Source organism: Siniperca chuatsi, linkage group LG22, assembly GCF_020085105.1.
Source record: "Siniperca chuatsi isolate FFG_IHB_CAS linkage group LG22, ASM2008510v1, whole genome shotgun sequence".
Taxonomy (NCBI): Eukaryota; Metazoa; Chordata; class Actinopteri; order Centrarchiformes; family Sinipercidae; genus Siniperca; species Siniperca chuatsi.
The window spans coordinates 15,209,940-15,226,327 of record NC_058063.1 but is presented as its reverse complement, the minus strand read 5'-3'; the positions used below and the strand labels follow the sequence as shown (position 1 = coordinate 15,226,327).

General features: G+C 38.7%; 1 protein-coding gene and 1 long non-coding RNA gene across 5 annotated transcripts in view; both read right to left on the bottom strand.

Annotated features, from left to right (window-relative positions):
* svep1 (sushi, von Willebrand factor type A, EGF and pentraxin domain containing 1) overlaps window positions 1-1,243 on the bottom strand; it is a 103,388-nt gene extending 102,145 nt beyond the window's left edge. For 2 of the 4 annotated variants that reach the window (XM_044183575.1, XM_044183578.1), the window contains exon 1: window positions 1,191-1,243. In XM_044183575.1, the coding sequence (XP_044039510.1) occupies window positions 1,191-1,228 (38 nt within the window). In that variant the 5' untranslated portion in view covers window positions 1,229-1,243. The other 2 variants (XM_044183581.1, XM_044183576.1) reach the window with 2 other exon arrangements.
* Window positions 1,244-11,466: 10,223 nt separating this feature from the next.
* Window positions 11,467-16,132, bottom strand: LOC122870013. Its single transcript, XR_006376474.1, has 3 exons — window positions 15,995-16,132; window positions 15,147-15,218; window positions 11,467-11,666 (listed from the first exon to the last, which is right to left on the bottom strand). It is a non-coding gene; the product is annotated as an uncharacterized LOC122870013 (long non-coding RNA).
* Between the last annotated feature and the right edge of the window lie 256 nt (window positions 16,133-16,388).

Sequence of the window (16,388 nt, the reverse complement as noted above, 5' to 3'; positions counted from 1 at the left end):
GTACTCCAACAATATTTCCTTTGCTTTTATAACTTCTGATTAGTGCTGAAACAATAAGTGAATTCATCTATAAGTCGATCAACAGATAATTTAGGACATTTATCAAGCGCAACAACACACATTCCATGTTTTCAGTTTCTCAAATGTGAGGATTTGCTTCTTTTCTCTGTTTTATATCATGGTCAATTTAATATATTTGGGTTTTGGGCTGCTGGTCGGACAAAACAAGACATCTGAAGATGTCCCCTGGGGTTTCTTGGAAATTGTGATAGGCATATTTCACGATTTCATGGCATTTAATATACTAAAACATTAATAGGAACATAAACAGGTGAATCAATGATTATTATTTGTTACACTTGTAATATATATTTAAATTATTTTGTTTTTGTGTGATATGTTGTATCTGTGGAGCTTCCTTCACTTGCAAGAAGATGCACAAGTGAACTCTGACTGGAGTCATTATATGGGTTGAGGTCCCCTTTTGTGTAACATTTGCCCTGATGAAGGACTACAGACTTGAAACTAAGTGTGCAAAATAATTAGTGTAAGGAAACTGCAACAAGAAGATAAATGTTAAGATTGACGTTACTCTGAAGCTGTTTGTTACTTGGTAACATCTTCCACAAGTTTACTTTGACGAAGTTCAAAATATTTTATCACTCCTGTAGTAATATATTTTTGTTCAGAGCAGGCTATGCTTCACATTTAGTTATTAAGGTCCCTGCTTTGCTTTGGAAACAGCCAAACGGGCAAAAACTGCCAATTTCGTCAGTTTTCCAAATAAGGAGAAAGTTTCTAGCTTTTAGTGCCTGCTAGCGAACTGATTAAACTGGAATAGCCTTTGCTGAGTAACTTAAACTGAAAGGGTTATGCTTTCTAATTGTATTCAAGGCTGATGTCATGATTTGGAAATGTTACAGAGCGCTTAAAACAACCAAGTGGAGCCACCACAGACCAGAACAACAAAGCTTTCACCCTTTAACGAGCTCGTTTACCGCATTTAGTTAGCTTAATAGTTTAATTAGCATAGTTAATTAGCAGCGCCAGGCTAATGCAACATTAAACTCTACAAAACCTGTTTAACTGGCGGCAAATAAAGAATCAGCTAAGAATTTTAAACCTCACCCTTTTGGTAATTTCATCCATGTCTTTTAACAGTATAAAAACTAAATTAAAAGCAAACTTACTGTTTAAAGTGCCTCTTTTTCCAATCAGCACCATACATTGTTGCAGGTTTGTGTTACACTGCCCTCTGCAGGCGGCCGGGTGTCAGTACGCTGCAAATGTCTGGAGGATGCTATGACACACTGCGGCCGTTAGGCGGCGCACTGATACAGGTCTGTGTGAGGGCTGACATGAAGTGGATGTATCAACAAACTATCAAGTTTAACCATTGAAGGAAAAGGTAATCACATCCTTTACTTATGTAATTAAAACATCCATACCACTTAATTAATTCATACTCAATACTCTACCAGGTAGATGGTTAGTTTCTGGCAAATCGTGCTTCAGTGTAAGTAAGTAAGTAAATGTAGTATACATACAGCAATGACAAAATATTCAATTACAAGTAAAAGTGCTGCATCCATTTTACACTTGTATAATGTCTTCCGTGGCTCAGGAGGAGTTTTCTAAAGTCTGCAAAAAAAATTCTGATAATGTCATCAGGGCTTGTACAAATTACTTACAAATACTGAACAGATAGCTTGTGTTGCAAAGTGGAATAAATGCCCATGTCTTCATGGACTGTTATTCATTTATCATGCAAATATGAAAGATGTTATTGAGTTGCATGATGTGAAGTGTGAGATCCAGTGTTTTTGGAGTCTGACTCTGAATATCAACATGCAACAGCCAGTTACATACAATATTTAATAGTATAACTAACAAAGAGAAATAATAGTTGAATAAGAAATGAACACAACAGCGAAATGGCTCATGGAAAATAACATTTTATTTGAGTCAAGTTGACTCATCAAGCTCTATATAGTGTATAATGTTTCACAACCTAATGTTTTTAGGAGCAAGAAGAATGTTTTCAAGTAATGTTCGTGTGAGTGTTTGGGTGAGTACATGCAGTAAAGGGAGTGTTCACCAAAAGGGGGAAGTAAAACTGAGTGCACATGACTGCATCACATCTTCTCAACACCAGACCTCACATTTTGCTCTCGTTGGTAGTTTTATAAATTGACTCAGCAGCCGTTGAAGCACTATTTAGTAAGAGTCAGGGCTACTCATGTCTGTGTCTGGCACTCATTTCCTGTAACATCACTGTTCCCTGCAGAGTTGGGTATCTACTGTACTGTAGGTGATGTATGGAAGCTCATTAATGACAAAAAAATATTAAGAACGTGGTAATTAGTCTGCAAGTTAAGATTTGAACAGGTTTTCAGTGTTGTGTTGCTTGTGTCTGACACCGACCTCACTGGGTTCAAATAATCAGTCTAATTTAGGTCGGGTAGGGTCTCATGTCTGTGTATCAGCGTGTGTAATACCTTAAGGTGATCAAAGATCTATAAGATCTGATCACCTGGTGCAGCATTATCTCTGGAGAAAAAACAGAGTGTTAACCTTGAAGTGCAGGAAAAATATCATGTATTGCTTCTCTTTTTTTGACCATGGATGCTAGTTCATTCGTGGTGCATTATGCTGTTGCCAAAGTTGGTGTTGTCTCTCTTTTTTGGGTCTGTTCGGGTCATCCACATTTTGGACTGGGTCTAATTATCCTCAGGTCTGTTAGCATCAGGTCCCTATCAAATCAACTCTTTCACTTATTTTCTTTAGAAAACTAATTTATGGACATCGAATTCGGGTAGGTTTTCCACAGGTCGGTTTCAGATTTTATTTCTTATCTTCATGGGTCCAACATGTTGAGCCTAATCTCTGCTTGTAAGTGCACAAGAGGAATTGTGTCATTACATGTGAGCAAGGCTTCCTTTGCCTGCTATTCTTGGCAGGTTGTATCCCTACGCTGTCTAAACTCTATTGGATTTGGGTCCAATAATTTATTAATTTTGTGTTTATATGATGTACAGCTTGCACCTTTTAAAGACTGCAATTAAATCAGTCTGCTCTTCACCTTATTCATTCCCCGTTTCACTGCCGTGCAACTAACTGCCCTCTGGGTACAAATGAAGTTAACATTGATTGACTGATAACAACAGGATATGAGTGTGCTCTTTTGAAGCATATTAGTCTAAAGCTTTATTCTCAAATACTCTGAAGCAATAAAAGCAGCTGAAGAAATTAGCGAGAGCAGCTTTTAACTCAACAAACTAAATCAGGTTTTACACACATGAACCTGTTCCTGCATGCAGATTGATAACAGCCTGAATTTATTTTGCGTTCATGCTCACTTAATAGTTTTTCTCATTAATAAATCTCCACAGACACGTGTGGATGGTCAGGCTTGGCACAGAGACTTACTGCAGCTTGTCGGGTGTGTGTGCTCCTGCATCCAGAATATCAATACGTCTGCATAATCAGAATGCAGCACGGTGCATCTAATTTGTCAGTGAAGCGTGTGTGTATGAATTTACGTCTATGAGTGTTTGTGGGTGAGACATAAAGCTGTGTGAGATGGCAGTGGTAAAACTAATGGTTTTATGTTTAGCTGAGACTATTTATAGGCTGGGCTGCACTCACATGCAGCATAAATATTTTAAAAGTCCAACCAGCCTGTAAGGAAGTGACGTCCTTGAGGTAGAAAATCGACCGCACACACTCACAGATCTTCCTTTACTGAATAACCTCACACATCTATAACTGAACCGTCACACGATCAGACGAACATGTCGGGTTTTGGTGGCCACCAAGGTTGCAATTCAATACACAACATCTTTCAATTTCAGATTTTATAAATAGTGACAAATACATTCTTGTTGCCACATTTTTCTACATCATGTCACCAGAAACTGACCCTAGCATGCAATCAGTGATTCAGCCATCAAACAAAATCAAACCTGAAAACCAATTAAAACATGTAAATGTGAAGATATTTGCATTCATAACAGGCACTCGGGCATGCAAACATGTTCTTTAACCTTTAATCTTCAGTGACGCTCTGCCTCACATTCACACAGTCACACATCTGGAAGCTGATCAGTACAACAGCTGGCTGCTGCAGGTCACTGACTTGCCTAAGTGCACTTCAGCAGCTATGTCCATAGCTGTGCGATTGTGTATTCATACAAAGGCAGATAGATGCACACAGATACACCAAAATACACACACCAAGAGGGCTGAGTATGTTAGAGAGCAAAAGGAAGCGTCATCGTGGGAAAGGTCCACAGAGAAGAAAGGTGTTAGATTCCACACCCTCAAAAGAGAGATAGATCATATAGTACACACACAAAAGCAAACATACAAAAATACAGGCAGGCAGCATACCAACAGTTCCTCTCAACCTCAGCCTATACTGAGAAAAGCGCCTATAGTCCATTCAGTTTTTGACCAAAACACCTCAAAACAAGGTCCAATTATTAGCTTTTCCAGAGCTTTTTCACCGCATCTCACCATCATCTTCCTCAGCTGACCGAGTTTTCTCACACACAGTTGAAAGCTCCAGAAAAAGCTAAGAATTGGATCTTGAGTCAAGATTTTTTTTGTCAAACTATTGTTTCCAAGGTCAAGAATAAACTGACCATATCAAATCCCTTGTCTTTCTTAAGGGCTGTCTGCTACTAGTTTTGGATAGTGAATGAGGAATAAGATAATTTAGGGAAGTAGCAAAAATGATTAGCTTCGTAAGACTTGAAGTCTGTGTCACAGTTTGGAAGTTTCATTTTGTCTACATCTTCATTTTTCATATTAACTAAACTGAAAACTGGTACATACTTGGTTATTTTTAAGCATGATCTAGTGAAGGAATTGTTTACATTACACTTAGGTAAAGTAGCAGTCTGATGTCCTTTGTCCCAGTGGGACCTTGCCATGATGGTAATTTTGACTCTGAAAGTCAACAGTAATATTAGGGATGTGGGTAAACAAAGAGCCAGATGAGAGACTTAAAGTGTGTCAGCTGTGGAGCAATTTGAGGCGTAACTTGGAGACAGACTTTTTTTTGCTTAATTATTTAGTTGTTAGTCTTGTGTATCATCTCACAAAGGTGCAATTTTTTTCCTGCAATAGGCCTTTTTCACAGCCGATGTTTTGACTTGTAGTAGAAGGAAAAGCACAGGTGTTACTAATAACATTAACTATAGCTCTGTTGTATTCAGGTCCAGTAAGCCATGACAGTGTGCATGTACAATACTAGGACTCTGAAGCTAAATGGAATTTATCCATAATTAATCTTATTATTTACACTTGTGCTTTTCCTACTGTGACATGTCAACATGATTTCAGTGAAAAACCTACCGTTGGACGCATGATGTGTCCTTTAAAAAGAGAGCTCACTGCTGTTACAAATGCTCTGATAAAGGTTTCACTCCTGAAACATGCCAGCAGATTTGTCGGTCCATTAGTGATGGCTGAATGTCTGTTAGTACAGTACAAATCACCACCCCACACCCGAATCTGTTTTAGGAAAAACAAACAAAACACAAATATGCACCATGTAAGCATAATATGAACTGAAATATTAAAAAGGTATTGAAACTAGATTTTGACAAAGTCCATCTATGAAACAGGGCCTCAAGATTAGATTGAGTAAAAATGTAGGAGCCTCCATAGGACGTTTACCATTTCTGTTTTTATTGTGTTGTAGTGAAGCAACTAAACAACCAAACAAATTTGTAATTAATTCAATTTCCTCAATAATTGCCACACAGACACTGTTTAGGGCCCCATTAGGGTCTGGGGCACCGGGGCAGTTGCCCACTCTACCCGATTGGTAATCCAGCCTTGATATGGACACACACACACAAAAACACACACACACACACATCTGGACATATCACTTATCTGCACATTTACACTGTCCAAACCAGTTGTAGATTACTCTCTTTTCTTTCGACAAATCCTCAAGCAAGTGCAAAAGTTGGTGACAAAAGACAGAGGGGGTTAACATAAGAGAAAAAGATGAGAGAGAAGAAGGGAGGAATAAACACTGAGGGTTGAGAACCGAGAGGAAGCAAAAAAGGAGAAAGAAAGGAAGGAGACACAAGACAAAGGGGGTTGAAATAAAGGAATAAACAGCAGTGCAGCATGGAGGAAGAAACAAAGAATAGGAATAAACAACGAGCAGAAAGAGGGGAGAGAGATTCTATGAGATAGGTGGAGGAGGGAGGTAGGGAGGAGTGGGAGAAGGAGCGGAAGAGTGTAACATGAGGAGTTCATTTCTTGAGGCAGTGTGAACTGGATTCAGCCAGACTTTCATAAAAACAGCCTCGTCCAGGCAACGCTGACAGTCGGGAGGGGCTGAATCAAGGGGAAGAGGGAAATGAATCTGCGAAATATCCACACACCCATGTGAAAAAGAAAATACTCTACATGCTGCCTCATGTGAAAAGTCAATCGGATGTTTTATCTGTACAAGTCATTCTCACTCCTCTGCACTTTGAAAGGAGGAGGTTGTCTTTATAGGGTTGCTTTAGAGGATCTACAAGAACACAAACACACAGTGTGCTGCGACAAACTTAGCTGCTGGCTCAGCTGATCAGGATTACTGAACATATCAAATCCCTTGTTTTTCTTAAGGGCTGTCTGCTGCTAGTTTTGGATAGTGAATGAGGAATAAGATAATTTAGGGAAGTAGAAAAATGATTAGCTTCGTAAGACTTGAAGTCTGTGTCACAGTTTGGAAGTTTCATTTTGTCTACATCTTTATTTTTCATATTAACTAAACTGAAAACTGGTACATACATAGTTATTTTTAAGCATGATCTAGTGAAGGAATTGTTTACATTACACTTAGGTAAAGTAGCAGTCTGATGTCCTTTGTCCCAGTGGGACCCTGCCATGATGGTAATATTGACTCAGAAAGTCAACAGTAATATTAGGGATGTGGGTAAACAAAGAGCCGGATGAGAGACTTAAAGTGTGTCAGCTTTGAAGCAGTTTGGAGGCGTAACTTTGTGCAAGACGAGTGATAAGACGAGACGTAGAAAAGTCAGACTGGCTCGAGTTTTGAGGCACAGACATACACAAGGAGTTCAGAAATCATCAGTAACATCTATTTATTTACAAAATGTTTTATCTATAGCAACGGATTGACCAATAAAAAAAGTTTCTCAGGATACATATGAATACATGAGGTGAATTTCCCAAGCAAGCAAACAAATAAACAATAATAATGAGATGTTGGCAAAGCAGGGAACCAGGAAAGGACCCAAATGCAGACAGAGGAAACGATGATTAAGTGATTTAATAATAATAATAGGCAGACCAGTAGACATAGTACCAAATAGTAGGATGACAGGTTAAACAACCAGCATAGCAACTGGGGGACAAAGAACAAAGGAAACACAGGGCTAAACAATCCAAACTGTAGGGTGGGGCAAACAATCCAAACTGGCGGGAAAAACAAACAAACAAAGAGAGGAAGTAAAACTACGACACACATGAGGCTAGGAGAATATTTCAGAATAAAACAGGAAATAACCAAACACCTACCCTCAAACCATGACAACATAAGAAACTCTATAAATGTAAACAGTAGCCCTAACACTGATAATTATCATCCTTATAATAATTATATAATAGACTAATAACAATATAACAATTACTGTAATACAAAATAAAATCAACAGTTACACAATAATAATGACAACCACAACAAAAACAACAATGGCTACTGACGTTAGATTCTGTCACCTTTAATCCATTATGCTTTTACTTTAGAGGGTGATTATTTTTAATGGCATTTCCTGTATAGAGAGACCAAGTCTGTCTAATGCAGTTAAAGTCTGCACTGCATTACCTCATAATAACAATTTGAATTTGACAAACGTTAACGTAGATGATGTTCACTGTGATGGATTTACACATCAAGCAGACATGAAGCAACATTAGCATTCATTCCTTTTACCTCTGTTTTGGTCTCCACCAGCTTCTGAGGGAAAAATCTGGCTCTTTAGCTGCTAAATGCTCCTCTTTGTTCACCAGCTAGTCACTAACTTTGTCTGCCTTTGTCTTTGGTGCTGAGGATTTTTGCAAAATTATGTATTTAGTTGTGATGTAAAGTATAACTGATTTGAAATGAATCAGCTAAAACATGCAAAACCACTGGTGTGGTCCTCAGATATAGGATATAATATAAGATATAATATAGACTTTGAATGGCCATTTCAGCTGTTTACAAGCTATGGATACCATCTTCAATGAAGAAAAAAGATTAATTCAAAAATAAGAAAAATTTAAGCATCATTTGAAAATGAAAAATTATTTACATTTTATAGAAACACAAGAATAACAGCTATTACAAATCATCCTCCACATCTTATCTACATCTCATGGATACTGAATAATAGAATTATTTTTTTATTTCCTGTGTTTACAGATTAAAGATTCTCTCTTCAACCTAAATTCAGCTACTAAAGTGAATGAGTTTGTTTGGGTCGTGATCTCAGCATGTGTTCTTGAACACATTGTCCCAGGAACTCATATGTTTCTGAAGACATGGTAAACACAAGGCTCGAATTACCATCTCTACTCCCATGCTCACACGCCCCCTTCACCACTCCCCTCCTCCTTTCTTCCAGCCCCTCAATCCCTTCTTTCTATTACCTTTTTCTCCTCTCTTCACCCGTCTGTCTTTTCTCTGACTCTCGCTGTAAACTCACACATTCCTCTCTTTCTTGCAGAGGTCACAAACTTCTTCACTTTCCAGACATGTCCCTCTCCCTGACCTCTTTCCTTTCCTCTGCACACTCTTCCTCTCACACCTCCATCTCTCTCTCTCTTTCTCTATACCGCCCCACCCCCCCGTTGTGCAACCCCATCTTATGTTTCTGTAAATAAGTGTTTATATATATATGGGTATGAACGAACAGTATGTCACATTACCCACATGCCTATGATTAAACATGTGCTCAGTCTCCCTTGGGACTGGAAGACATGGAGATTTCTTGGAAAACAATGGGCGGTGACACATCCACACCGGTGTCATCGCTCTGCTCCTTATTTGGTGTTAATATGCAAAGCAAAGGATCTAGTGCTGATATGTCTAAAAATATGCAGAACAAAACATTTGTCTATAGTATATGACATATCTATCTTAATGTGAACAAATCAGACAGTGCTTTTAATTTCAGAAATTGCATTATTCAGATATTGAATAGCAGGTTCAGGAAGTTACATGTTATTCCCTGTTCCCTTTTTCATGCATGAGGGTATGTTTAGAAGTTTTTGGGTCTGTGCCACCAAATACAAAGAGCTGTTTACATGTTTGGTATTAAAAAACGTTACACGATAGACAGGAACTTTTGTTGGCTTTGACATAACAGCTACACCTCCTCCTCCACCTCTTTCTCTTCCTGCCCCTGATATCATCTTTTAGTCCCAAGTGCAGCCGGTTTTGACTCGTGCCCCTGGTTGATCGGCTAATGCCAATGTACGGGGCTAATCACTGAGTATTTTTTGTGTGCAAATCTGCAACCTTTTTTTTTTTCTTCAAGAACCTAAAGAGGCTTATACAGGTGGAGGATTGAATTTACTACCAGAGGAAACCATGATCAATACAAAATGTGCATCAACTCAGTTAAATGAAATAAAGGAAGCAAAACATGCTTTAAGAGGAGACAATACCCTAACCAGATAATGAAATGCAATGTCCTTCCATTAACAACTTATCTCATCCCATTAAAACCATCACAGTGTTACAATAGCTCTAACCCTTTCATCAACTTTCATAATGGTTAAGCAACAGCTCCCTGATGAAACATGCAAGTAATTAACAGCTGTATGCACTGCTCTATCATCTGATTTCCCAAATCAAACTCTCCATTAATGGCCTCTCATACTCTTTGTCTCTGTCTTTGTCCTAATTCAGCTGGTTTCTGTTTAACAGAACAAGATTTGAACAATAACTAAATAGGTAAATGGTACAGGACATTAAAAACACCAGTACATTAATGATGAGCTGTCATGTAATTATTAGGGGGGTCAGAAAAAGGGTAAGGGAGAGCAGGGGAGAGTAGTACTTTTTTCTCATGCCAGATTTTATTTAATTGTTCCCTTGTGAGATTTATTGTAAAAAAATAAATAAATAGAAATTAAAAAAGATCAACTGGTTCCATCAGAAAGATGGCTTTCATGTGCGCCATGGATCATCAAAAGTGCACAACAGTTGTATTTCTGTATCAGGGAGATCTGAACACTGGCTAAGGTTAGGGGATGATAATGATCATGCTAAAACCAACACTGACTGTCAATTGGAAACAGGAAACGACCTTGTTAAAGTCTGATGTTTTGTTGACCCATCCACCCCCACCTCAGGCTTGGATTTGGCCATTTTTACTTGAGAAACTGAACACACTCATGATATTGTGGAATATGACACATTCAAGCACTTCTAAACCAAACTTATTGTTTTTGTGTATTTCTGTTACTTTCTGATACAAAAATACTTACAATCACATAATAGTGGTTATTAATATACTGCACACTAAGGTAAAAGGGAAACCAAATGTACCGACATGTTGAAAAGGAAGCGTACTGTTTGAGAGTGCACAGTAAGCAGAGAGCAGAGGAGCTCAGCTCAGTGCATTACTGAGATAAACTGTCATGGCCCTGGCCCACTTCCAGGTTCTGTACTTACAGTTTATCAGGAGGGATATCAGCATAATTCTTCTTCCAGTTTTCTTCTGGTGTGTAATTTTTGTTTTTAACTAGCAGTAATCTAGCCTCTTTCATCTCTCTTTTAATTTGCTTATGCTACATCTGACCAGAGTGAGACTCCGACAGCTCAGGGTCATAAAAAATGTTTTATGACTCAGATCTCAGATTTTATCACATGATCACTATGCACAAATTACTTAAAAATGTACTTTCTGATGTATTACCATGGGTGAGAATAACAGCTTTAGCTCTCTGAACATCATAAACTTCAAGCACGTTAGAAAAAATTATTGCAAATAAAGTATTTCTTATACAGATAATCTGAGTGGATCTAATATCTTGTAGAAAAAGAGATTCCTGCACTGCAGCCAGTTATCTTAGATTAGCATATAGACTGAAACAGCTAAGCTGGCTCTGGACGAACGTAACAAAATCCACCTACCAGCACATCTAAAGCTCACTAATGAACACATTGTATCTTCTGTAAATTGTGCAAAAACCAAAGTGTCAAGTTGCTGTGTTTCAATTCAATTCAATTTTATTTATATAGCCCCAATTCATAACAAAAGTTATCTCATTGCACTTTTCCTATAGAGCAGGTCTAGGCTGTACTCTTTATAATATTATTTACAGAGACCCAACAAATCCCACCATGAGCAAGCACTTGGCGACAAGTGGCTAGTTGGCTAGATACATTTAGATGTCTATAGCTATAATCTGTTTTAGTAAGTCTGTCTTTATGCAAGTGGTATTTCTGACATAAATCAAATATAGATACTGCTTTTAAAAGCACTCTGGTAAACCAGCCATTACTGTTGATGTTATGGTCAGGTCCTTGTTGGAGACCTGCATCTCCCTGTGGTCTGCCTGCCTGGCACCACAGCCATTACCTCCGTGTTTGCATGTTATTGTTCCAATTTTCCATCCACTGAGCAGCAAACAACCTGAAACAGCAGGGTTACTCATTAACAACCTTATCTGAAGAATCTCCATGCCTTTCACCACCTGATCTGTCACCTGCCAGGGAGGCAGTTTGTGTGTGTGTGTGTGTGTGTGCATGGATGTATGCTATGTATGTGTGTGCGCATATGTTTTAAGTTATTACGTCAGCCTCCATGTGATGGAAAGGTGGAATATGTATGTGAGAGAGGTGAGGACCGGAAGAAGGGCTGCAGAGGTGTATCTGATTATTAAAGCTGCCTTTTGGAAACATCATAACTCCAATTAAGGTGATTTAAATAGTTTAACCACAGAAGACAGATTACATAGTTCATCTATGAGGCTGAGAAAACCATACAACCCTCACCTTTTCATTATATTTGAAACATAACAGCTGATTTTAAAGCAGTTTTTATATGACTTATGAAATTGTGTATTCAGTATACTATACTGTGTGTGTGAGTACAGGTATTGTTTGTGTCCCGTGTGCACGTCCTCCACACACAGCTATGCATGAATGTGTGCCGCTATCGGAGTAAAGGTCCAGGGTCAGTTTTACCACAGTGATAAACTCCCAGTAACAGCTGACTCAGGACATGCCTATGAAGTTCAAACCACACTGTCATGCTCCTCCGTTTCCTCAAAAAAAAAAAAATCACCTCTCTTCCCAACATTTGTATTTGTTATAATTTTCCCAGAGGCCATTCATTTTGACTCATGAAGTCTGTTTCTTAAATATGGCAAACATCTTCAGATATGAGTTGTTTCTGAATCTGCATCCTCGGTGCTCAGTACTGACATCCATACTGTGTGAACAGTGTAGGACTGGTAGCCCTTTTCGCACAATTTTAGGACAGTGCAGCAGAACAATGATCTTAAACATCCTAAACATACACTCGGGGCAACTATGGAGGTGTTTTTAAGGCAAAAAAGTGGATTGTTTTTTGACTGGCTAGTCAGTCACATGACCTCAGTCTAATTGAACATGTGTTTCACTTGCGGAAGAGCAGACTGAAGACAAAAAGGTGTTAACTTGCTAACATTGCTAATTAGCACTATACAAAAAGTACAGCTGAGCCTGATGGGAATGCTATTAGTTTTGCTCATAAACCAAAGTATTGGACAAATAAAAATTTTGACCTGATGGCGTCAGGTGAAAGTCAGGAGATCACCAGAGTTATTACAAATTAATCTGAGGGGGACATGAATGTGTGTACCAAATTTCATGGCAATTGATCCAATGGTTGTTGAGACATTTCAGCAAAAAACACAAATGTCAACCTTCAATGTTAGAGAAAAAGTCAGAGGGTCACCAAAGTCACTGAGATACAACATCTGGGAATCATGAATGTTTGTACATTTCATGGCAAGCCATCCAGTTCTGGCTGCGATATTTCAAACCAGATCAAAATGGTGGACTGACCGGCATTGCCATCCCTAGAGCCATGCTGCCAGCTTAGTTAAAAGGGACAACAGCTCCTATGCTGTTCATCTGATGTGGATGTAAACACTGTCAAATTATTGTTGCTTCATTTCAAATCCAATATTCTGGAGTACAGAAACAACACAACAGAAAACTGCATCACTCACTGTCCTAACACGCTCTGACTGCAGGTTACATACAATATACAGTAAAATGATTCATGTTTTGGCTTTGCCCTCCCTGTCCATCTTTTTCTCTGCATCCTGGTCTTTGTCCATGTCTCCAGGGTTTTAGCACGCACCCCCGAGTCTTATCTCTTTGCTCAAATGGTCCAGTAAGCTGATCAAACACACACACACACACACACACGTAAAGAAGCACACACACACACACATCCAACTAAACAAAAGCCATGAATTGATGGGAATACCTGTGACCTCTACAAATACTGACCCTTCCTTTAAGCTAAGTGCTTACAGGCTGGAGCTAAAAGTTGCGCGCATGTTAGCATTAGCAACTTATTTTGTTACCATTTCACAGCCTGGTGAAAAGGAGGGACCCAAATATATAAAATTGAAGATTTGGGCTCATAGAAATTATGTTAAAGTTTGTTGGCAGTTTAATTGGTATTTTGGTATTTAGTATTTTTAGGCTGAGCAGCATTTTAACACATGGTGAGTATTTTATAGAGTGACTGGAGTATTTTTGGACTCAATATATTTTTGACCAGTAAATAAATAAACACATTAAATATTTAGTACCAGAATTTTATACCTGGCAGTGTGGAGACGGCATTGAAGCAGCATCTGGACCTTAATGTTGGGAAATAAGCTTTACTGAAAATATATACTAACATTTAACTGAATAAATGAAATGTGTTGGGGGGACTTAGACTCATGACATTAGTATTTGAGTGTTTCTATATTTGCATTTCCTCACCTAATCTCACCTTTCCATGTTCAAACAAAAGTGACATGGTCCATTTCCTAAAGCTATTGTCTAGAAATTAATTTATCAAACCTCTTTATTCTGCTGTAATTAGAAATGATGCAATTAGAAGCAGTCTAATCTAATCAAGCAAACAATGCCAAATGGAGGCTGTTTGAAGAGTCATTGTGGTTGATCACAAAGCCTTCCTATAGGTATGTTGATCAGCAGAAAATGGTAAGAATTTCCTGACATCAGGTCAAAAGAAGACAACATACATTTTCCTTCCTCTATGATATTTGAATGTAAATAAAGAAGCATTTGTAACCTTTAAACTGTGAGATGTTCTGTGATAACTGGATACAGCTTGCTGTTAACAGGGGTTTTAAAAGGCTGATATTGATAACTTAGCTGATATTTTATGTGATAATGATTCAATTAATAAAATAAATGTTAATATTTTCATGCCAAAAATACAAATACATTGCATTTCATTCTTAGCAGGGTTTACCAAAACCTCTGAAACAGTATTTTGACTGTCAGCGAGACTCTCAACCAAAATCCAATACACATGAGGGTGTTTGAGGTTGAGGCACATTGCACCGTTAAAATAAGAACTAATTAACATTTAAATGCATGCGGAAATTCAGTTTCATTGTAGGTTTTATGGACTTTTATCTAGCTGTGATCAAAGAGGAACTTCCATCACATCTGTTGTCTTTTAATAAAAGTCCTTTATCAATCTGAAATACTTGTCTAACCCTGGAATCAAAATGTCAACAAACTGGTCCACTAACCTGTTTCCTAATGGTCAAGCATGTGTACTGTTGCATCACCACAGTGTGTACCCAGTTCCTGCTTCACTAGCTGGGTACATCTAGAGTCATTTTTACACCGCTAGAACCAAACTTTTCCGGTGACTTACATTGTGCAGAGTCAAAGACAAGAATATGGGGCAGAGGTGGCAGAGGTACAGCTCAGCTATGCATGACAGAAGTGGCACAGGCATGCGAGCGGCATTTTAGTGTAGTCAGAGTCTGTTGAGGTGACCTTGTTGTTCTGTCCACTCAGCAGAGCACAACACTTGCTTGCTCAGTTTTGCAGAGATTAGTAGCCGAGGTTATGTAACTCCTACCTTTCGTCAGGCTATCATGAGTCAACAGTTGTTCAGGAAGCACTGGGGTCTCTCAGGTGAATCTGAGGTTTCCTATGAAAACACAAGAGATGCTAATAAAGCAGAATGTGTTGGACATAACTGAAAGACAGAAGGTTCAAGGCTTGTTGCCCTGCCAGCAAGCATCTGTGCAGCTGGAGCGTCCCTGAACAAAACGCTGAATCCTCTGAAGGATGGACCAGTCTGCTCATACAGATGTCCATTCACAAAACGACAGTTTTTATAAATAAACCAAAGTAGGCATGTGTATAAACAGTAAATACACCCATCTTAACAGTTGTTGTTTTTTAAAGAAGAGTCGTTATTAAGTGTTGATACATTAGATCAGTTTATTCTTTGGTTTTATCATGCTAAATTCAAACAAAAGAAATGTATGCCATGTGTCTGCTATGGCATGATTTCTCAAACAGTTTTGGAAGGAGGAAATAACTTTTCACAACACATCCTAATTTAAAGGGAAAGAGACATTTACGCTATTTAAGGAAGTCAGTAGGGCTTTGTTTCAACCGACAGATCATATAATTTCTGAAAATAACGAGCATTTAATAGGTTTCAGATTCACATGAAGGAAGATAATGAAAGACACACATCTTCAGCAGGGAGCAACATTTGCATGCAGGCAGTATTGAACAAAAAAAAGTATTGATCGTGTCATTCTCACACTGTACAGGAAGAAATGCTCCTACTGGTGTTTTCCTTGATTTGGGACAAACAACCTACTACTAGCAGCATGGGTTAGAGTAAGAGTAGTTGTTTTTTTTATCCTATGCAATGGGAATATACTGTATACACACAGGATGGAAACACACCAGCAGTCTTGCAGCATGTAGAGTGAGGAGTGACGTCTCAGTGAGCGGGCTAAATTTAGACTCCGGCTTCTGCTGCATCTTGAATAATAAGTGTGCACGAGTGAGAGTCTCTGTGCTTGTGTGAGTGAAAGAGTCAAAGCATGAGGGGTTAAAAATAGGCGGTAACAATGGGAGGAAGTGGTGAAGAGACAGTCACAAGACATAATCAGAAACTAAGGCATGTCAGAGTGCTGCAACCTAAACGTGGCTTGTCTTTCGCCCATAAGCTGCCTTGTTTGGGGAGGGGTTCTCTGTGTGGAACAGCTGATGGTTGGGAAAAAAGACGGGAGGTCCTGGAGAGGCTGAGTGAGGAAAAACAAGTAGGTGGGTGGAAGCAGAAAGGGGGCGGCGCTAC